At 36.8% G+C, this 23,984-nt stretch overlaps 1 protein-coding gene across 8 annotated transcripts in view; it reads left to right on the top strand.

Moving 5' to 3' along the window:
• Nucleotides 1-23,984, top strand: part of SLX4IP (SLX4 interacting protein) — a 78,582-nt gene that overhangs the window by 44,242 nt on the left and 10,356 nt on the right. For 7 of the 8 annotated variants that reach the window (XM_054819946.1, XM_054819945.1, XM_054819943.1 and 4 more), the window contains 2 exons: nucleotides 14,663-14,740; nucleotides 17,458-17,546. In XM_054819946.1, the coding sequence (XP_054675921.1) occupies nucleotides 14,692-14,740; nucleotides 17,458-17,546 (138 nt within the window). In that variant the 5' untranslated portion in view covers nucleotides 14,663-14,691. Of the gene's footprint in view, nucleotides 1-13,961; nucleotides 14,062-14,662; nucleotides 14,741-17,457; nucleotides 17,547-23,984 lie in introns of those variants that run through there. The other variant, XM_054819947.1, reaches the window with a different exon arrangement.

Raw genomic sequence — 23,984 nt, 5'->3', positions numbered from 1 at the left:
AAGTGCAAGATAGCCGGCCAGTGTTTAGCTTAGTGTTTTGTAGTATACAAAGAAATGCGCAAGCTTGGTATGTGGCTAACTACGTACACGTACTGTAGGTGCTGCTGGTGAAATGTTTAAGCTTGCAGCTATTGTTGTGTTTGGAGGTTATTAAAAGTTTTTGAGCTTTTCAAACTGAATGTGGTTTCTTTTGCTCAAAGTTACGCAAGTCTGTGTCTTGAGTTTCACTGCTGTAAAAACCCCACTGTTGTAAGGAAGAGTGTATCTACAGAAGGAACATTAAGATGCTTATTAGCTGATTATTTACTACTTCAAGTATCCCCGTCAGCATTTCACCCTATTTGAACTTGCATCTTTTCAGGTAAATTTTAATTAGTTTGCTCTCCACATTGCAGGATGTATTCAAAATTTATTAGAATTATTATTATTAGGCCAGTATCAGTAAGATTTTAGACAACCTCTAATATCAAAGTATGTTGTATTAGGATTTTCTTCAGAAATAGAAGCCAAGCTACTTTAGTTTGAGTGGATCTTGTTCTGCTGTCTAGATCTGTTGAGCAGAGAAGACTGTTGTTAAGCTGGCTACCGTAACTATTTTGAAGAGAAAATTTTCACCTATCACAATTTCTTTTTAGTATTAATGTTATACTATGTTTAATATTATTTAATACCACCTTTCAGTTTTGTGGCACATAATATAAATATCCATGCATGTTACTTGTTAATTTACATTTCTTTTTCATTTAAGTTACACCCACACAGCAGTGTGTGGTGGGTCGCATACCATCTCATTAGGAAATCTGTGGGTGTTAGACACAGGAGAAGAAAGAAAGAAAGAATGGAAAAATGAGAGAAAGTAGCCAAGACAAGCAAGTTCTTCCTATTCTTCCTTCTGTCTGAGCAATTTCCCCACCCCTCCCAAATGGCCGGTAGGAACTATTTGCCAAAGTAAGCTTTAATTTAGTCTTTGGACATAGGCTTTGGTATAAACTCTCCATTTCCTGTGTTTAATTAATGTCCAAACGTGTTTGATTTTGGATTGTTTTATTTTTTTAAGAGAAATTTGAAGTGAGGTAGATTTTCAAGGATTTAATTTTGCCTGCATCCAATCTGCACAGCCAAAATCACACAAGAAGGGCATCGATCAGGTGTGGTTCACTTGCATTATTTGAAGTTCAGTGAATGTAACCCATCCAATAACAAACCCCATGTATTAGTGAACTTCTCTCATTAAAAAACACCCACTACTTCACTTTAGAAATGTATAAGTTAGAACTTAGTTCTTATATATATGCACCATATGTTTTCACTTTGCACCACTCAGTAACACATACTGGTTTTTAGTGATGATGTCAAGCATCTTAGTGTGTCATAATGCTCAACTACTGTAGACTCAAGCAAGTTAAAAGCAGAGCCTGTGTTTTCATGTTCCATAGAAGGTTGGTGGTTTTGATTAAGAGCAATGAGAATTAAGTAACAAGAGGCTACATAGAGGATCAAGTGGAGATATTTAAAACAGGATAATAACAAAGGGAAGACCATGGAAAATTAAGGAAGAAGGCAAAGTTTACATGGGCACAGAGGAAATAAAAAGAAGGATGTGAAAAGAGGAGAGAAAGTTTGGCTGGTAGAAATGTCTATGTTAGAAATGGAAGGAAGAAGATATCTTGTAAACTGACCTTCTTCCCCCTCTTGAGGGAGGAAAAAGTTAACTATGTTTATCCTACAAGTAATTTTCAGATGTTTTCTTGTTGTTTTTCTTGGCTTGAGGGTGAAACATTTTTGCCTTGATTTCAGATCTTTTTATTGTATGGTCTTTTCTACAGTGAAAATAATCAGAGACCATGCTGTCACATGGCACAATGAGCTCCCAGCTTGATTTTATCTGCTTTCTCTGGGATTGTGTATATTTTTTTAATATTTTTAACTTAGTTTTCTAAGGAAATGGGACTTACTGTGATCATGTTTTCTCGGTGTGTGTCTGTCCATCTTTCCCTCTGTCATTTTTTGCAAATGTGATTGAATTTTATTAACAGGTAGAAGTCTCGGACATTAAATTTTCAGACATTGACTTCTGATAAGCTTACTAAAATGAGAAACTGGAAGAAGTACCAGCACTATTATGAATAGTTCAGCCTTACAAAGATCTGGAGTCAAAGTTCACATCTTATGCATTTCTTTTAATACTAAATAAGGAGCCATTTCATAAGAAAATACATTTCTGTTGCTTATGAAACTATTTTTTGGCTCCTATAAGAACACAAAAAATATACAATAAATCATGATGGTAAATATTCCAAACTGTTTTGGCCTTGCATTTTAATTTGATTGTTAGGATGTTTTTAAGGAAAACACCCTTTTCAGACTGCCCTAGTTTGCTTTACGAGTGTTCACTGTTACTGTAGAACGTGAATTGTGTAAGATGTTTGTAGGGTATGTTCCACATTACAATCCTGTAGCAGCAAAACTGATTTATTCCCACCCTCCCAGCTGCTAACTCTTATTCCTCTGCTGTGAAATAGTGTTTTGTTTGGTTTTAACTAGAGTCATTTCACCTATCTTGCTTAAAGAGCAACCCCACAAAAATTTGATGCATGCAACTGGAGGGAAAGTAAGCTATGGCAGATAAGCTACCATAGGGGACTGAGGAGGACAGAAGTCTCTTAAATGAACTTTGATGTTTGCAGTTGCACGTTATAATTTCTGTCTCTCAAAAGAATTATATTGCAGCTTCTTTACAATGGACTCATTTATGATTTGTGGCCAAGTCCTGCAGATCTTTGTGAACTTTAAACTTACATTCATCTGTCTGTGACAAGAGAGCCTCATAGCTCCCTGAAGTATGCAGTAACTTATGCAATAACTTATGAAAAATGTTTTGATTAGTATGTTGTACTTAATATTTCCTGTATTTGCTTTAGATTACTTTTTTCATTTTTTACAGCCAGCTAATGGGGAATAAAGGCATGTTGTTTTCACCAAAACGTGTTTCTTCTAGAAGATCAAGTTTATATATCTGAATTTTTTGGTGTTCTTTTCTCAGGGTAGAGGATATTTGACAAGAACAAAAAAACCCCATACCGATGCGCTGTTTGGGTATTTTCTTTTTAGTGATGGTTTTTTCCTTACCCTAGATTATAATACAACAGAATTGGGAAAAGCTCCAAGAAGGGCAACAAAGATGATCCAAGATGAGGAAATGCACTACAGGGAACGTACAAAATACAGGGAACAGTTAAGTGTGCTAGGAGTCTTCAGCCTGGAAAATATATGAACTAGGGAGAATGCAAGAGAGATCTACAAAATCATTTCTTCTCCCCTTCTCTTCCAATTTGAGAACTAGAGGGCATCAAACGAAGGTATTGGAAGCTCCATGGTAGTTAGCAGAACTGTGGAACTCTTTGCCAAAGGATAATGGGTATAGTAAAAGCTTGTGCTGAGTCTGCAGAACTGGAAGAGAACATGGGAGAGTAATCCAGGGAGGATACAGAATTCACAAATCTCCTTTGGTTCAATAAAGGCCTGAGCTGAGAGTGCTTCGCGGCTGGGAGAGTATTGGGGAAATAACCATGTGCGCTTTGCTCTTGTATTTAGTCTCCCCTTGTAGCCATTGATAGCGGCTTTTACGTGCAAGGCATTTAGCTATATCGACCTTTAATCTTACCCAGTATGGCCTTTCTTATCATCATACTTCTCTGGAAAAAAGCCTGTGCTATAAACTGAAAACTCATTAATATGTCAGAGAGAGTCAGTGTGTTGCAAAGATTGTCAGAGAAAGTTCTGCACTTTCTAGATTGAAGGATCTAACTTGTCTTCCTGTTATTAAACTGGTATTTGCAGAGGTTTTAGCGATTGCTGTCCCTGTCTTACGTGGGGCAGCTGCAGCACCAGGTGGATTGAATGTGTTAGCCTTATTTCTTACCTAGTTGCAGCTCCCATGTGAAGTTATTTATGGCCTTGGATAGGAAATGAAATAGTGTATTTATTTTAAAGATACCCTTAATAAAGTGTTTTATATAGTTAGTATTGTACTGAAAAGAAATATCTTTTATTTTAAAACAACAGCAGAGGTTTTAATTTGGTGTATTTTTGTGAAAAGAAAGAATTTGGTCTTGGTTTTGAAAACAGCCTTGACCTCTAACCTTTAATTAATATCTGCCTTAATTCATTCTGCTTCTTTCTCTTGCTTCCATCTTGTTTCCATATGATTTTTTTCATTTTATGAAAAGAAGAAAATATTATGAAAATTACTCAAGTATGTGTGTGTGGGGAAAAAAAGTGTGGTGCATTCACAAATGCGGTCAGCTACTGTCTCGTATACCTGTATAAACTCCAAAGGTCTTTCTATAGCATCCGAGTAGATCTGCATAGTAATTTTGCTGTTAGTACTTAAGTTTATGCAAACACATGTATTTATGCAAATTAAAAGTTTTATCTTTGGAGTTTTATAGTTAATCAAAAAATCAATATCCTTTAATCGTGTGTATTTAAAATGTAGAATTATGTCTCCTCTTTCAGTTTATCAAAGCTGGCTGGAAGTTAATAGGCAGTTAATATCTATCAGTTAAAAATGAAGTTTAGGATACTAGTTTGATGCAGATGTTGCAAGTTAGGCAAGATGAACCTCACCTTAATTTCTGATTTGATATTCACTTGAGAATATCAAAGTGACTCTCATCTAGGCCAGGGAACATACAGCTACCTTTTGAAAGAGCCCTTAGCATCTGTTTGTCCCAAGTGGGAATTCAGCATTTTTGGAGTTCACACGGAGTGATTTTGAAAATCTGTCCCTAAGCACTTGCCATGTCTTATTTGCCTGATTCTTTTTTATGTCTTTAGGTACTTTTTCCTGTGTGCTCTGTATAGTTTTTTAAAGCTTCTATAGTCACTTGGTAGCAGGAATATGGAGGATAGAATATCAGTGTACAGCTGCTTAGGACCTGTTTAAGCACTAGGTAAAGTTGGAATAGAATAGGTAGCAGATAGGTTTGGGGGTTTTTTTGAGTGCTTGCTGTTTCAGTTGAAATTTTCTGAAGAATAAGTTTGACTTTAAATTATCTTCTCCCATCCTTTATGAAATTGGCAAATAGGACTTCTGCTAGAAGAATTTTATAGATTCCGTGGTCTGCATTTAATGGATGCTCAAATTCCTTGTATTGGAATGTCTAAAATACCAGAGAAGAAATTATTTGGTCAGTATGACAGACCTGACTTTCTTTAGCTGTCTGACCTTTACAAATATGTGTGTGGGATAGCTCAAAGACTGTTTTGCCTGGAATATGCTACAGATAAAGTAGTGAAGGCAATTTAACAAAATATGTGCATTCTGCTGAAGAAAAGTGTTTGCAAATAATGCCTGAATCTGCTCATATCTTTTGCTGACTAAAATTTTAGTGTAGTATGAATATGCCTTTAGGACTTCATTTTTTTTTCAGCTAGAGTACGTATGATTGCATATATCACTTGCTAACATACACAGTGAGTTGTTTAGATGCGTACCAGGTCTGCCTCTCGTGTGTTACGAAAGCCACGCACACAGCATTCCTGTTGTGCTTGTTGTCCATGTGCAGATAATGTTCTGTGTGCAGATAATGCAGATGTGTGTTTGGGACTTCTGAAAGAAACTCTGAAAACCTCTGTGTGTTACTGGGACAGAGGTTCTATGTATTTAGACCTGAATAATCTCGTTGGGCAGTGCTAGGAGTCATGAGGTTGTTGGTATGTTTTAGCAGGCACGTAAGTGTTTACATCAGGACCATTGTCAGCATCTTAGGCTTGAGGGTTTTTGATGTAACTGCATGGGAGGGGGAAAATAGCTTGATTTAGTAAAAAAACCCCAGAAAACCCAAAACCAAACCCTACTATGAAAATATAGATCATGAAAGTGAATAAAAAGGGAAGTATGATTTCTAAGGGAGATGGAAAGACTGTATCTATTTATAAAAAAATTAACTAAGTTTGATAGTTTCTTTTGCCTTTTAAAAAATTAGTTCAACTGTGTATTAAATGAGATGAAAAAAAAGGATTTGATTTTTATTTTGAGATTAAATGTCAGGTTCCTTTAAAAAAAAAAGTACTCTATTAAATGTGTCTAAAGAGAGCAATATTGTTTTGGTTACAATATAAGCAAGAAAGAATAGGGATTTGAAATAAAACCTAAAAGAAATATGATTTCCCTAGAAATGTTTAAAGGAATTTACTTAATTACAACCAGAAGTTTGACCTGGAAGTGTAACGTTTTGACCTTATAGCTGTCTGGTTTCCTAAATGTGTTGTTTTGCTCTCTTTAAACTGTGAGAAAATCTGTTTTACACATCTTTAACCCTTGCATTCCCTACAAGTCTCAATAGAAAAGTCCCCAAACTATCACTAGCAGTCCAAGAAAAACAAAAATTGTCATTACATTTTAAGAAAAAAAAGTCATTATAGGTGTGTGTTGAACATTGAAGTCCTTTCTATTTTCATTATAACTGTAAGTAATTGTGGGTGCAATTTTGTGGTTAAATACAAATTTCTTTTAAACTTTCCATGTTACCATATTACACAATAATACTCTCCTTTGTTATTTGCTCTTGTTTCATTATCATGTGACAAAGGTAGAGAGAAAATACAACTTTTTAAATTGCAAACATTTTTGTGGGTTTGTTTATATTTGGAAAATGTTTATAAGGCTTTACAGAAATCTGTCCAGATAGCCATGGAAGACCAATTCCTGAAAAAAGTTTTATGCATACTTTCTTTGCGTAAGTAGTTCAGTGAGAGCAGTTCTGTGCATTTGATTTACCATTGGGGTACTAGATATATTGTGTTTATTACACACTGAGTATTTCTATTGACTACAAAGGCACAAGTGACAGACCATAAACAAAACTACACCAGCAAAGCTTTGCAGGGCCTGGGCTCTAATTTCTTAAAAATGTATGGATGTAAATAAAAATTTACTAGTACAGCAAATAATAAAGACATTTACTTGAAAAGAGGAGGGGAAAGAAGTCCAGCACAATCTTGAATGTGCGTTGTGGGCACTCTTTTTCTTTTAAGATATTTAGTTTTCTTTTCCTGTGTGTGCCTGCATGTGGGTCATAGGATGTGGGCAATGCCTGTCTGTTCTTTTCTGTTGTCTTCCCATGGCACAAGACAAGCTCATGGTTCTTGAATTTTTGTATAAAAGACCTTAAATTTGGTATTTAGAATTGCAAAAGAGAATGTTCTGTGTACTCTTTTTTTCACTTAGCATCTGTTACACTGATGCCAGAAACTGCAAGATACTGAGCTGCAGAATTCAGGTGGTCCCTTATAACACTGCGCTCAAGTAAGCTAAAATGAGCAGTTTGTTACAAACCATCTTGCAGTCAGTCTCCATCTCTTTGCACCACAACCAGCGCTTGCTTCACTTCTAGAGCTGAGTGGCGCTGATCAGGTGATCACAATCATGGGCTGGTCTTGGTCTTTTTGGTGGTGGTCTCTTTGCATCAGAGCTTGTGAGAGTAGAAAGAGGTGGAGACTTATTTGGAACTAGAGCCTTTCAGCAGCTGATTTAATTACGGTCTATTTGCCAGCATTTAAAAAGAGAAAGTACAGAAGGCTCCACTGTGGTGACTTTCCACCTATTTGCTGTACTCTAGAATTTCCCTATGTTCTGCGTTCTTACAAACCTAAAAGAGTCTGTTATATGAAAAGACAAAAACCCATGAACCTCTGGCGCCACTTGCTTTGTTCAGACAGCAATGTGAAGCACTTGCTGGTTCAAGTCCACACGTGTGTCTTAGAAGTCAATTTCTTTTGAAGTGTCCCCTAGATGATAGGGTAGAAGAAAAAGAGGAGTCATGACCATCAACATCTACCTCTTAGCTGTCACTGGGCTGTCCTAACAGGAGTCCTCAAAAAACAAAGACAAGAACATTTGTTGCTGCTGTATATCAGGATCAGCTTTGAAGAAACTACCTTTTCACGTTCATGCCATCTTTTTAAAGTTCTGCTGAAGATACCTGCTACAAGTTTTTCTTTCCCTCTCGTTGTTTCCCATCATGTCTCCAGTGGCAGACTGTCGGGCTTTTTTCACGAAACCCATAGGTTTTGTAGCTGTGTGATCCACTATATTCCTGACATCTTTTTGCCTAGAGACCTTGTTATTGGTAGAAGATGAAAGTCTTGTCAGCTGTGGGAGCTATAGGGTTAAACCCCTTTCCTCTTGGGGAAGAATTTTTGCAGAAGTTATTTCCTATTGCCAGGAAAAAAATAGAGCCTGGAGACCCCTGAAGGGTTTGACTGACTTTATTTGAAAATCTTTCAGCATCGTAGTATTGGCACCTGCGATTATGTTGTTCTAATGAACAATAAGGGGAATCAGTCATGTCTGTTAAATTCTGAAAGGTTGAGTTCCACGTTTTGGTTGAGTGTTTGTGCTAGAGTAGACTTTGCTTTGTAGAGATTCCTGATATTTAAAATACAAAATCCTCCCTTTCAAGTATTTCATGGCATCAAAAAAATTCATGAAGCTCATGGATATCCTCAAGGAAACAAAACCACAGAGACCGGCTGAAAGGACTTAACCTTTTTGAGAGAGGCATGTGCTTTAAATGTATGTATTCTCTAGTGCCCTGGACATCAAACTTGTCAGCATCACAGCATCTGTGTTTCATTTTAGCTAGAATCTACCTTAACTTTTATCACTGCGAAGAATTCAGTGATGGAAGTAAGTGACATTGCTCCATTTGGATACAGCTGTGTCTGGCCAGTTTGGGGGAGATGCTGAGCTTGATGTGCAAATGGGGCATCAGATAGTTTTTAACTAAGTGGTTCCTTCGTGACTATGCAGCCACTTTGAAAAGACTTTAGATTCTCTCCTCTTCTGCTGACTTGTCAGACAGTGTTTACCACAGGGTTTGTTTTCCAATTCTTTCTGCCTTTTGGCTGGTAGCAACAGATGCCTTTCTCAGCCTTTGTCTCAGTTGTTGGGCTCGTTCCAGTGGTTAAAGAAGTCCAGGCCTGCGGCTTCCTCTGGAATACAGTTTATATGTTCAAAACAGTGAGTATTCATAAATAGCTTTTAGTTCATGTGTTAAAGCCCATCACATGCAATTAATAATATGGTCACTGAGTCCAAGATCAACAAAAGGGTGAAATCAAATCTTGTCTCCTATTAGAAAACAGTTGTCTGCGATAATGGTACACTGACCATCAAATGTATTGCTCTACATTTATCTGCTTGAATGCATTGGCAGGTGGTGCTAGCTATTATGGCTTATACATTATGAATGGGTATTGAGAGACTGGGTCTTAAGCGCTGTTTGCCAGGACTGGATCAGCCTGCCTTTCCATCTCAAGTATTAGTGAGGGGAAGAAGATCTTTGTCCTTCAGAGCTGGTGTGTTCTCAGGACCTCCATCAGGTGCATCATACATGCTTTTCTTCTCAGTTCTTTCCTCCAGAATACCCATGAGAAATAGGTAAAGAAATGCCTTATCCTAGATCCAGTTTGGCCAGTATAGTTCTGATTTCGGAGTAAATTCTGCACCTCTCCTGCTAGAGGAAAGCCCTGCAACCCTGCTCTTGGATTTCATAAAATGGCTCAGTCCAGTTTCACTGTTAATGACTTATATTCTGAAGGTTTTAGACGTGTGCCATGTCTAGCTATCAATGTTCTGATAGCAGAGGGGTTTCTACTAGGCGTATCTCATCCTGTCTTGATTAGATTCATTTAAAAGTTAATATCTGTCTTCCAGTCAGGGACCCTGTTCCCTGACAGGAACTAAATCTTGTCCCCACATCCTTGATGGGACAGATCTCTCACCTATTTGTGTTGGCAACTGGCCTGTGTTCAGAAGATTTAGCAGATAGAAGAATAGCACTAATACTAATGAAATTGTGAAAGAGTAAGGAGGGAAAAAAAAATCAGTAAACTTTTTTTGTCTATGCTTGGTTTAAACTGACTGTGAGGCACCCTGGTAAATGACAGAGGTGAATTACATCATTGAATTTATTTGCAGGTATAAGAGTTTGCAAGATCAGACCCTGAAGCAATGCTCAACCACTCAATACTGCACCCAAGTTGTTTTGTTTTGTTTGGGTTTTTTTCAGTCCATACTTTATGTATATAAATTTAATGGCCTAAATGTTTTTTTCTTCAGTCTTAAACATTTTTTTAAAAGTTTATGGGCTTTATTTTGCGTTGATCAGTACACATTTTCCTGTGTACCTGCTTGTGATTGTCACTTGAAATAATAAAAAAATAAAATTCTTTGAACTGAAGGCAGAATGGATGGAAAGAGTGGATGCCATCCTCAGCTGTTTAAGTAGTTCTGAAACCCACTATTTGGTGTATAAAAATTTGCACTACGTGAAGATGCTTGTTGTCATTAACTATGAAGTTCAGGTTGTGGGGTTTTTTGTGTGTGTGTCTGAGATAATACAGAAATTCTGTACTGATTCCGAATACCTGAAAAGGCTCAGGAAGTCTCGATAGCTTCTTGTATCTGCTGACCTGTGTCTGCTGTCCCTGGTCTATCCTAGACTTTGACTTAAACTTATGTGCAAACATTTGATTTTGACTGAATTAGAAATGGCAACCTACCTTGGAGGACATGCTATGGACACATACGTTTGTTTTGGGGAAGGAAAGCTGTAGGATTACCAGTAGGTTTAGAATAAAAGGTTCCCTTTTTGTTTTGTTTACAAACGATCAGGAATTTGGATTTGGTGGTGAATAATTTTAGGTGAAGAAATATGACTGCTAAAAAACAATGTAATAATATGTCTGTAGAGCACTTTGAAGATGAAAAGCTTTATATACTGTAAACATTATTACTAGTATAGCTTAATCTGTGTGGAATAATTAATCTAGCATAAGCAAAATGTAGATTATTTTTTTAAATGTACAATGTAGTATTTCAGAAAGTCTAATGCACCTATGTATTTACTTTCACGTTGTAACATAAGAAATTCATCCTCTTATTTTTTTAATATCTCTGTGTTGCAATGATTTACTTTGTTGTTACTTTCCAAATGTAGAGGCAGCCTAATCCAGAACATTGCCTGTGAGAAATGTGCAACATCTAGGCTGGGAGGAAAAATAGGTGTGTTTTTTTTAAAGATGGTATAAAAATGCTGTGTGAGGAGAAATAGGTGCCTGTCAGATATGGAGATGTTTGGGGGGCAGTTGGCCTTCTTAGGCTTGTACTGTGCCTTTGGAGAAGACTTGACTGAATTTAGTTACAGAGCCACGCAGGTGCCAGATTGCGCTGGGAAGTGAACACCTGCCAGGCTGCTCCAGATAACTCGGCGGCTCAGAGGCATTTTCCCAGGCTCCCAGATGAATGGTCCGTAATAGCTGTGGGAGAGGGCTTCCCACTGCTCCACGCTCTACCACAGCCTCTTCTTGGCAGCCTTTGGGAAGCACAAGTCAGCTTGGCTGTGACTCCTTTGGAAAACAAGTGTTGCTGGATAGTCTTACAGTAAAGAGTCAGTGTCTGATACTTCCTCTCGGTGTCCTGGGACTATGAAACATAACAAGCAGGGCGAATTACCATTCCCTTAAAAAGCAGCACTCACTGGTACATATTTCAGCTGAAACTGAAGTGTGGCTTTTCTAGAACCACTTTTATTCAGTCACATTTTGGGTTTCAGGGTCTGTGTATTTTGTTGGGTTTGAGGGGTTTTGTTTGTTTCTTTTTGTTTGTTTTTGGAACCTGATGATTTAGGTGCACAGTTTTGAAGTAAGAAAACCAAAACTCCAAATCATTAACAACAGTTTAATTTTTGCTTCTGTGGTGGTGATCTATGAATGGAACTTTGTCTACGTTGCATGATGAAGAAGAAACTGAAGATTGGGCCAAGTGGGTTTGCTGAGCCTAAGATCAGTGAAATTTCTCTCTGTATTACTGGCTGCAAACCAGCGTTTGTAGTTCGAGGTTCAAACTTGTATGGTGTGCTTAAAAGGAATTAGCACTGGATCATTTGGTACAGATCGCTTGTTCTGTCCTTCCAGATATCATGAACAGGAGCTTTGGTCCTTGCTGAGTATACACTGGCCATCTTCCCTGGAGCATAATCCACAGCTTGCCCAAAGCCAACCTTAGTATATGCCAGTATATAAACAGTGTTGATGGTGGACAAGTCTGGAATTGAGAACAGCCTTAGAGTCACACTGAGTAACTAAGTAGAAAGTTTAAGAAGCTGCAAGGGGCATGAGGTTGTCAGAGAAAAAGGTTTTCTTGTGGGGCTTGTTTTTTAGTTTCTTATTTCATGAAGCAGAATGGTTAATTGGATAATATATTTCTCTTGAAGGAAGCAGAAAGAGGATATCACAGTTTTTATAGTTCTGCGGTAACTCTGGCAACTTTAAAACTAGGGAAGTTTTGCAAACTTCAGCTGACTATGGATTAGATCAGATGTCACATACAAGAGAGTTTCAAAATATTTGATGAGTGTAGCTGTGTGATACTTTCAAAATATAGGTATCTTGAATGTAATGCGTCTTAACGTTTTCTCACAGTTTGCAATAAGAAACAGCAAATCATCTGTTCAGGCTTTTTCAGCAAAGTCAAGCAGTAAATAATCATGGCAACTAAAATTATTTTCTAGTGTTAGTCCCTCTGGGCTGAGCTTATTAGCTCAGGTGCAACTCCCTGTGAAGGCTTTATAAGACTTTCAGACTTGAGCTGACACTGCAATAATAGTGTAGAGGTGTCTTGATCTCTTATGTAATTATTTATTTTGTTAGATTTGAGGTAGGTGTTCACTTCCAGAGACCAGTAGCTAGCTGAATCAAGGGCCTTGAAGAGGAATTTGAAATTTTGTTCAGGCCATTAGTCAATCAAATATGATTAAATACTTAACCTCTCAGAGAATACCAGGATAGCAAGAAAAATAAACAGATAGACATGTCACTGATTCATAGAAGAATTTCAGGAATGAAGTATCACGCTTTTCCCTGTGAAAAGTGAAAGATTCACACTTTTTCATTTTAAGTTCCTCTCAAGAAAAATGCATTTAGAATATCCCAGACAAACGGAGGTGGATAGACTCTTTTAATATTTACTCTCTGTTTGAAGATTTGTTTGCAAAGTTGTAACTTTAGGAATGTTACTTTTTCAGTGTTATGGAGGTCACAGTGGAAGGTGCTATTAGCACACTAACAACTTATATGCAGGGCAAATTCTTTGATTTGGCTAACCCTACTAACAAATCTAAAGAATTGTGGATGCCAAACTGGAAATAGCTAAAAGTAATTTTCTTTAATTGTGCTCATAAATATACAGTTAATGAAGCTGGTGGATTACATCCAAATTTTTCTCCAGCGCTCATCATTTTTAAGGGATGGTTCAACTTGTCACATCTTGACTTGATCTCTAAAGGGAAGTCAAATTTTAGGTATCTTCCTGAGGGGAAGGAAAAAAAGATGGCTGATAAATTTCAAAGGGATTGATTGTGATCAATAACTGTAGTTCTTAATGAGAGGTGATGCTGAACAGCACTTGATGGGGAGCTCCCGGAGATCTCCTACAAGTAGGAGAGTTGTAGACTGTGCAGGAGAGGACATGCATTTTGGGGCTTATACTTAGAAATAAGGCATGCCTTGGCACTTGCTCAGTAGAGATTGAGACTGGAACAAACAAGCTTTCCTTATTTCTTTGTAAATGGTTAGATTAGAAGCATTTCTAACTCTTCTGTGGTAATTGCACCTAGGGTATCTGACTGTCTTGGAAGCAGCAATAATTTAAGTATTGCAAAACCCATCAGAGTTAGGGGAAATAACACTAACTCTCTTTTGCACGTTCATTTTAGTGAGGTGTACAGAGAGACTATGGAGGAGGAGTCACAGATGCTAACTTTTTGCAATTTCAGTGGGAGTTAAATTGCTAAATACCTTTATGAATCAAGCCCTAACTGATTTACTCAGGGTCATTTGGGAATTTAAGTAGAACAAAAGTAAAAGCTGATTTCCTTAGCAGTAGTCTAATAGTCTCTTCGCTGTAATAGAATCCTTTCTATCCTTTTCTTATGCTCCTGATGCACAGGGATTTTTGTTGTTCTCAGGAATAGAAACTGAAGAAGCCTCTGTGTATGTTACAGGTATTTGCTGGGTCAGCCAGACTAGCTCTTGTCTACTCATAGATACTGTGGAGTTTAAATGTATGCATTTCTTACTTAATTCAATGGAATTGTAGATAATTAAGACCTTTCGTGTTTGTTTGTGGAAGGGGGGTTTATAGCCAGCATTTTTTCTATCAGCTTTGAATACGTCACCTTTCCCTAGAAGGCAGTTAAGTAAATGGTCATTTGCAGTGTTCTTGTAGAATAAGTATGAAAACACCACGGTGAACAAGACTCGAGCCTGTAGGACTAGTGATCGTGACATTAGGCTACTAAGCAGATGACATCTCTGATCAAGTAATTGATTTAAATTTATTTCTGTGGTTGGATACCAGAACTTGGTGGTTAGTGATTTGTTTAGATTTTCCCTGTTTCAGATACTAATTTCTTGAGACTTCAGTATGAGCAATTTCTTTTTAAAAATATTCCTTTAAAGTTACGTTTTCTTTTGTATTCTTGAGCTGCTGCTGCTTTCTCTCAATCCTGTCTTTGCAGATGCGCAACACTTTGAAACCAGAATGCCCAAGATACCCTTGCACTTATTATTATCCCTTTGTTTTATGTTGCAGCCAAGAGTCTTCACATTACTGCCTACTTTATGAAGAGATGGGTTAATCTCCGTTGTGCTGTAGGGAAACATTATCGTGGTAAGAAATCAGTTTCTTCTAGTGTTACTTAGAATTTTGCATTTGTGGGAGAAAAAAACAGAACATGAACTAATACTTTGTCAGATTTTGGTCTGCTTAATCAAAATTTCTTTCAGAGCTTGGTTTTGGGTTTGTTTTGGTTTTTTTTCAGAGAATGTTTCAAAAAAAAAAAAGTGTTTCTTAACATATGATGGATTTTTTTTTTTAAACTTTATTTTAAATTTGTGTATGCCTTGCCCCAGGGTAATCAGCTAAGCCACACCGAATTCTGTAAGTATGATGGGACTCAGCATTTTACTGAGTCTCTGCAGGGTGAATCAACCAGAGGTTGCAGCATGAATCACTTCATTATTGCTCGAGTGTCTTGTGACATCAACTGTACAGTACAAGTGTATGCAAGAAAAGGCTTTCATTCACCTCAGTGCTATAAAATCTTTATGTAGGGTGATGTCATTGGACCAGATCTTTTTTTCATGTTTTCTCAAGCCAAGATGCTCTGGAAGGAAGTGATATCAATCCTATCCCACCAACAGCAATAAAAAGGAGCTATAACGATCACTGCCTTTTGTGTTAAGCTTTTCGTATTAAAAAAAGCAATATAAATCAATTAAGTGCCTGAAAAAATATAAAATACTTGAATGGATATTTTTAAAGAATTTCTTATTTTTATAGGAATTCATTATAATAACGAATGTTTAAATACCTCTACAAATGCCAACTAGTTGTTTTCTAAGTCCATAATGGTTGAAGAGATTGGAGTGTTGATTTTAAATATTTCATCAAGCTTGTTCTTCCAGCCTCCTGGAAGAAAAGTTAGAATAGAATAGCAGAGTGTCTGCACTGGTATCTCAACATTGGTTTCTGTCTATTAAATTTGAACATTTTTAAAGCCTCAATGAATACCTAAAGACACTTTCATTTTGTTAGCCAGCAAGTGAGATAGTTCTAAAATGTAACAATAAAAATGTCTAACTGGAATGAACTTGACCTACTAGTGCTGCCAAGAAGAGAGGTTCTGATGCTGCAGTCAAAACTTTGCTTCCACATGAAGTTCCTAACAAGAAATAACTTCATTTTGCTGGATTTCACTCCCAATAAATAGCAAAATAAGCACACATCCTCAAAAAAAGAAATAATTTGACACCACTGTTTCCGTTCTGTAAGACACACCTAGGACTTCACAAACAAAAAACAGACGTTGAGCCTAATAGAAGAAGAATCTTGCATACTTTAATTGGTGATACTCACTCAATATCTAAAGTAAACTTACCTAAGAGGCTATTACTGGAACCCCACATAACAAATTCAGTCCTCGCAACAGTTGTCCAGCTTTTCTTTTGTGGCCCATTTGGAAGATGTCCATAGACTGTTCGCAGTTTGAAAGCCATTGTACTAGACCTTTGCGGGTGGCTTTTCAGATCTTGAGGATATGAGCAGAGAAAGAATAGTCTGGACATAAGGCACAGCATGAATACTTCCTCAGATGTGGTTTCACTAACAGAGTTAATATTTCTGAAAGGGTTATGAAAGGCTCATACTCATTATCAAGTTATAGTAGCTTAACAAGCTGTTGTGCCAGTACAGATGCAGCTGAGGTCTCTGTGTATGCTTTTTCAGCCAATGGCAAATGCAAGATAATGTGTTTGAACATCCCCATCTTTCGTTGTAATGACTCTAGAATCACAGCTGGTATGCACTCAAAAAGGTTTGTCAGATACTAATGGAGATATGCTGCTGTTGGTGAAGCAGCAGTAGCTTGTGGAGAGGCAGTCGCCCATATGGATGACCTGATAGTCACTGGCAAATTGTGTGCATAATGCCTATACTTGATTTGTTATGAGGATATATTGTACCAAAAAAATCTTTGAGGTCAACCTCATGTTTTTTCTGCAAGCCTTGTCTCTTTCTTGTCCCAGAAAATAGGGTGCTATGGCTTGTATTTGAGGTATAACTAACTTTAAAAATTAGTAACTTTCTTTTTATGAAACCAAAACAAAAATCAAAACCAAAAAAATCTAAGCTGAAAGTATGAAGCTAATAATCTGATATATAAAATAACAAAATATCCAGCTATGCTTTACATAGCATTGCTAGGTACTGCATAAAACTTTGTCTGGTCTATTCTAATCTGGGAACCCTTCAATTTTTGATTCTTTGTAAATAGAAACTTTGTGTTCACAACAAACCATGTGATCGTGAGAAAAATACGTAATTCAGTAGCAGTTAACCAATTTGTTTAATTACTTCAAAAATCACTGTAGGCAGAGTTTGAAACACATAGCCTTATGCTGAGTTTTTATGCCAAGTCCTGATTGAATATGTCGTGCTGTATTACAAACATAGTTTACAGCTTTTGTGATGAAAAGACTCATCGCCAGAATAGCATAAAAGAAATCACCGTTAAGTGGTTTGTCTGTTGGTTCTGTCTGATGTATTTGTCTAGAAGTGCAGGTGGACTAATGTGCAGCCATGATGATTCTCTTGGGAACTAAACTTACTCTGACTTATTGATTTTTTTGAATGGTTTAAAAAAAAGCAAAACAAAAGGGGAGATGGTATGTTGAAGAGAGTAGTTAAACTAGTGGAGTGCATGAACTGAGTTAGTGTGCAATTTAAAAAATAAATTGTTTACTAAAATAACATATATGTTTTCATTATGTGTGATTTTGAATATGGTTATAATTTTTGTAATCATCTTTTCAATTATTTTTATATAGAGCTACGTGTGTTTCCAGACAAATTTATAGTCTGTGTCAGTAAACTTGAATCTAATCCAGGTGCTTGGACATGTGAAAATGGTGTATTGGTATGTACAAAACCATTCTATAAATTTTCTGGTTTATTTTATAATGGTAAGATGAATGTTTATATGTAGATGTAGTTATTCACATATTTGTGACTGTCATCTTGAACCAGAAAGTCACATTAGCTGTCAGGCTAAAGTATTCAAAAAGACATTCTGAAGCAGACAAAAATGGGAATTTCTGGAAACTCAGCATTTTCTGAGCCACGTAAGGCTCAGAGAAAAAGACCATGTATTAGACAGCTAGGTATGATTTTAGCACCTTGATTTAAGAATCTTTTTTTTTTCCTTTATATTTTGTCCTTGTAACATTTTACTTGCCAAGATTATAATGGGGCAGTTTTTAATGTCTATGGGTTTCTTGTATGTTTTCCTAGCACTCGTTCTGCAAAACAGTTGAAATGGATCAGTGCTAGCCCTGCTGGGAAAAAAAAAATCCCCAAAAATGTATGGAAAAAAAGACACTGGTGTGTAGTTAAATACGATAAACAATTCTACTTAAATATTTCATCCTGAAGGCTTTATCAGGGTCAAAGGCTTATGAATTTTATGCTGCAGTTAACTGCTGATTGTCTCAGGAGTCCTCACATTGACCCAAGTGGCCTGCTGTACGGCAGGCGGTCTGTTCTGTACTCACAGTAAGAGTCAGTGTTGCACGCTGAGGTCTATGTATGTTTTAGTAGTTTATCTTAGATGTATTAAAGTATATTTGACCCTTGGAAAAAGTTCTACTCATTCAACTTAGTATTTTTTTAGTATCAAGCAGGGTGTTTTTATTTTTTATACTAAATGGAGATTTTATTATCTTGATTCCTAGATTGGTAAGTATTCTTAAATGTCAAAGGATCAAGCAAATGTTTTCTCTCTCAGAAAAAAACCAAACAACAAACGCACAACTAACTGCTTTAGAACTACTTTTCTATTTTGAAAATTATTACTTTCTCAGTATTGTCTTGAAAACTACTTAGATGCTTTAAGTAGAAAATCCTGTCTCTGCATTTTGACTGAGAAATAATTTACCTTTTTTTTTTTCTTGTTTAAGTATCTCTTATGAGATATCCAGTTCCCTCATTTGGTATTTTTACCTTTACATAAAATAAAAGATGAGAAAAGTTTTCTTTAGTTTCTTTCAAATGATTGTGTCTGGTAAAGAGAAGGCAAATGAAAAATATAATGTTACGAACTTTAGCTTGACTATTTCAAAATTTAATCTTGATCTATGGAAACTCCTTGTTGCTTAAAAGGGAGTGTAAACAGTTTCATGTTTAAAAAAAGAATACATCTCTTGGTGGGATCATAACTTAATCAGTAATAAAGTCTTGGGAGTTTGCTTTACTTACAGGTGCAATAGGTGTGCATAGAACTGGCTGGAAGAGTCAGAGTAGCATGTTGGTAGGAGAGAATAAGATAACATTATCGCTAAGCCATCTGTCCTGATTTGAAGAACTAACAAGATACGAAGAGACCCTCAGCAGATGTTTTAAAGTATCTTTTTAATTCTTGCCACTGTAATGTAAAGAGTCCATTCCGGACTGTTTTGTTGATCCAGAATTTCTACAGCACATTAGTAATGAATTTGTCATATACTCAGTTCAGTACTTTGCCAAACTGGGGGAGTGTTTGATCGCCACTGAGAGGTAATTTCAAGTTTTTGGCACTGCAGAAGTAAAGGCTGAGGATCTGCACTTTGTGTGTGTGCTTTTCTCTATGCAATTTAGCAGCGAGTATGCTTGAACTCTAAATGAGACTACAGAAGACCACCCAGAAGACCTTTCCGTTGATACACTCCAGTATATTCTGTCATGGGCTAAAAATGAGGCATATGTTTTGTTTTTCTCTATGTTGTTTGGGTTTGAATAATTTCATAACCTTGCGTGCAAGTTCTTTTATATGTTTAATCAGCTCACACCCTTGGTTTTGAGGGCCTATCTGTGTTTTATAAAAGTAGTTGACTATACGTTAATGGAGACTCTGTCACTTTTCAGTGTTGCTTAATGTCACTGTGATTGACTTAGTCAAGACTTAATCTTTTTTTGTTTAAACTGCTTTTATGCTATTTTACGGTTTGGGTCAAGCTTTCATTCCTCAACTTTGTCAAGAAAAGTCAGTCTGAATGCCCTGCTTTCCCATTACTTGGAACCAGTTTTATGTCAGCCTCATACAGACGCATTTCTTTCACTCATTGCAACTCACTCTTCCTTCACCTATCTTCAGCACTTCATTCTTTGCATTTTCACTGCCTTTGGGGCTATTCTCTGTATCTCTGAAATAGGTGGTGACTGAACTAAGAGTTTCAAGGGATGTAGTCAGATATTAAATGAAATTCTTATGTCCTACATCTTGGGAAAGATCAGAAATAGATTGCTTAGGAGAGATTCACAAGCACAAACCTTAGCATCAATTGCTGAGAGAAGCCATTTGAAGCCTTCTGTGATGCATCTTGTAAGATGAAGGAAAAGGTGGCTTAGGCAGTCTCTGTCAAATTAGCTTTAAGCATAAACTAATAAAAGATTTGAGGGCACTTCTAAGGAGTAGAGCTGAAATAGAAGGAAATCTATTGAGATGTACTTTTCTAAGTTCTAAAATCTATTTAGAAACAGGTGTTCCTGCGGTCATATCTAAAAATCAGGCTGCAGACAGTAATAATCATTTTGGAAGAAGGAAAATCTCTATTAAATAAACAGTACAGCAAGTTATTGAAAATACATGAGCACATTGGAAGTCTCAGGGAAAAGATGGAAGAATAGCCTGGCTGATTAATGCCAAGTTTAAACATAAAACCATTGTTTCCTGTTTTGCCAAACTGTGTTTGTAATCTTGAATGGTTTTATCTTGAAAAAGACGACAGTTTTGGGAACATGGCAAAAGAGGAAACCCAGGGAAATATATGAGAGCTCTGGAGAGATTAGTCATCTTTGTCAATGACGACATTTTCTTGATGATTATTATGTAGAGAGCTAAAATGGAAAATTGGAAATGGGTTATCGGAAGAAACAGTGGAAATGGAAATGGGTGGAAGACTTATTGGAGGCTTGTGAGCATTTGAAAATGTGCTAACAATGGAGTATTCATTGATAACCACATCAGCTTTATACTAGAATCTATGAGAGGAAGCGGTTGTAGGGAAAGCATGAAAGAGGTTAAGCTAATGATGATATTAAAGTGGAAATTTGAAATTACTGTTCTTGTGAAATCAGAAAAGAAAGTGGGGAGTAGGAGATCCTGTCTTGATTAAAATGATCTCAGGGTTTCCACTGACTGAGCCTTGTTAAGTTACAGAGAATATTATACAAAAAGAAAGATTCTTTTCCAAACAGAATATTACTCTTAAAAACAAACAAACCTGCATAAGTACACAAGGAGAAGAAAAGTGCTAAAGATATGCCCGGTGCTTTTTAAATCCTCAACAGAGAAGTATAAGCAAACTATTTAATCTTCTTCTTACATTTCTAATTTTATAAATTTTGTCATTGTAATATACTTCAGGTACACTAGAGAATTCTTTTTCTCAAAACTTGTAAGAGCATAAATTACATGATTTGCTTGGATTTTGATTATGCTGGGAAGAGGCTTCTGGTTCTTTCATAAAAACATGCACTTAGCTGTAATCAACAGGAGACTTTACAGTATATGCTGCTGGAATAGTGTGCCTGTTGGAAGGTAGAATGAAAACTTTTTTCAGATAGCAGCAATTTGTAAAGATTAGTAGAATATTTTATGTGGAATTTAGTTATCTTGAATACTTTAAAGACTCTTATTGTTAAGTGATATCATATTGGGTAGGGGAAGAAGGAAACATTGTGAAATTGCACAATTCACATTGTATAAGTGCTAATCTTGGCGTGGAGCTGTGTGTGTATATATACATATATATAATATCACAGTTAAACTACTATAATGGTGGGCTACCACTGAAAAGGTCAGTCCACGTCCCCTCTAGTTCCAGCTACATACTCCTTTCCTTTCTGGTTACAATGGACCAAGTGATTCTTCAGTTGGGAATGAATTAGTTCATTGACTTGATCCAGCAGAAAATGACTTATTTGTGAAGTTTCTCTCTTTTTTGCTGGAGTATTCGTTTCCCGTCACGTCAGTTCACTGAACCATCTCATCCTGTACCCGCACAGATGCCTATTGTGACACAAAAAATGTTGCAGGAGCACGCAGCCAGGGTTTGGATGAAGAGAGGAGGACCACTCCTTTAGGTAGCAGCTGATAGTTACTCTGGTTTGGAAGTAACATTCAAAACACACGTTAATGTTACATTTGTTGTAATACTTGTCTTGTTGATGGGTTCTGATCTCGTTATCCTTTTTTAAATTTCATAAAACCTAGTTTTTATGTGTTTTCACATAATGTGCTTAATTCTTTTCAGTCATTATAGGAAACATAGCTGGAGGAAAACAACTTAATATTAAGCTGTAGTTTGCTAACTGTATCAACAGAGTTCACTACTTTTTTTCAAAAAGATAGAAGTGGGGGGAAACTGCAGACTAATGAACCATCGCCATGTACCACACAGTGGAACAGGTTAAGGAACTGCTTTTCTCTTTGGTGAGTTTTCCCTTTTGACGCTTACAGCTTTGTCAGTTTTTTTTCTACTCATCCTTCATGTTCTGCTGAAGCTGATGTAAGGCTGATTATACTGAAACATGCAGTCCCTCCTGCCTTCTCATCTCTTAGCCATGGATTCTTGTCCTCAGTGTCTGTCAGTATGGGGAGCTGGGTTAATTCATTGATCCCTCTGAAAACAAGGGTGTTTGATTTTTTTGTTTTGTTTTGGGGTTGGTTTTTTTGTTGTTTGCATGGTTAGCTTTCAGCTGGATCACTTAGGTGAGACTCTCAGTGTGTCTGTGTAAGTGCTAGTGTTGATACAGAGACTTGGCAGGACCATATGTTGGGTAAGGGTGAGATTTCCCTTTCAGTGTCAGGATAGCTTTAAATTAGCTTGAATCATAAGACTGCTCTCTCTGACAAACTACATCACGAAGTAATGATACTAATGTCTTTGACTTGCTCATAAAGAGCAATGCTTCAGCAGTTTTACAATATTCCCTTTTGTCCCAGCTGTCTGCCTCCTCTCCTTGGAGATTACCACTCCTATAGCAGAGTTTGCCAAAAGGGCTGTGTGCCCGCATCTCATCTTGCTGTGTATCATGGTCTTGTGGATTCATGCAAACCAAACTTCTCTGGTTTTTAAGCTAGTGCATTGAATTGTGGGTGGGAGCAGCTGGGGCGTGTGTGTGTGCTCCCTTCTGCCAACCTTGCAGTGGGGTAGGAACCTCCTGCAAAAGGGGAGGGGAGGACACCTGAGAGTGGTAATGCGGTGAATTGCCTAAGTGAGATTTGTCTGAACTTGTCTTAGTTTCTTCTTATAGCTTACAAACTGATTTATTTTCTGCACGGCAAAAGCCTAATAGATGTCTGCTGTTTTTTATATTAATGATCCAGAGAAGTAGACAAATGATGAAATGAAATCAGACACAATTATTTCAATTAGTCAAGACTGGAGTAACCTCATAGAGATGGGTAGAGGGGCACTAGGATTGTAAATGAAAATCATCTGTTGATAAATGCGCAGTATTTTTACTGAAAAGAGCAATTACAGTGTTCATGCATAATGCTGAGTGAATTAACTGTACAATCTTTGGAAAAAGGCCAAGATATTGCAACAAGGAACTGATCTAAAAATCTTTCTCCCATAGCATTATTTATCTGAAGAGCAGACAGAATATTAGAGTATATATGGAATGAAATACAAAGACTTAAATTGTCTTAAAGCCAATAGTTGAATACGTCTTCAATAAATGATAATGTACCTCTCATTGTGCAAAATCCAGATGAAGGATAGCAGAAATACAAAAGGTTCTGTAACTGCAGTATAAATGATTAAGCACATAAAATTATTTCCATATGAAGCAATCTTCAAAAAGTAGGGACAAATTGAATAATCTTTTACTGATTTTGGTAGTTACTGCTTATATGAGTGCTCCAGTTGATTTAAATGTAACTACTTAGCAGCGTTCACAAGATCTCATTTGTCAAAGCCTTGTGGTTATTTAAGATATTATCATCTGTCATCATCCTTTCACCTCCCTCATTTTCCTCTCCCCTCTCACTCTCTTGCTGTCACAGCTTATGCTGGTGGTTAATGTGGATTTGAGCTAAGATTCTGGACTTTGCAGTGAATGGATGTTCTTTCCTCTCTGCAGACTTTGAGAGGACGGGCACCTCCAACAAAGGTGCAGGGTGGGAAGGCTGCAGTGACAATGTTTAAAGCTACAGTGAGCTAAAGGTTTTATTTAGCTGATGTGCATCTGTGAGATTTTGATGACTCTAGGACTTTAAAAGGTTTAAATTACTTCAGTTTTTTTATAATAATTCTCTGTATTCCTGTTGGGCAAAGAATATTTGGCAGATTTTTTTTTTTTAAATTGTTTT

The sequence above is a fragment of the Grus americana genome, chromosome 3 (assembly GCF_028858705.1).
Source record: "Grus americana isolate bGruAme1 chromosome 3, bGruAme1.mat, whole genome shotgun sequence".
Lineage (NCBI taxonomy): Eukaryota > Metazoa > Chordata > Aves > Gruiformes > Gruidae > Grus > Grus americana.
This window is presented reverse-complemented; position numbering and strand designations above follow the sequence as displayed.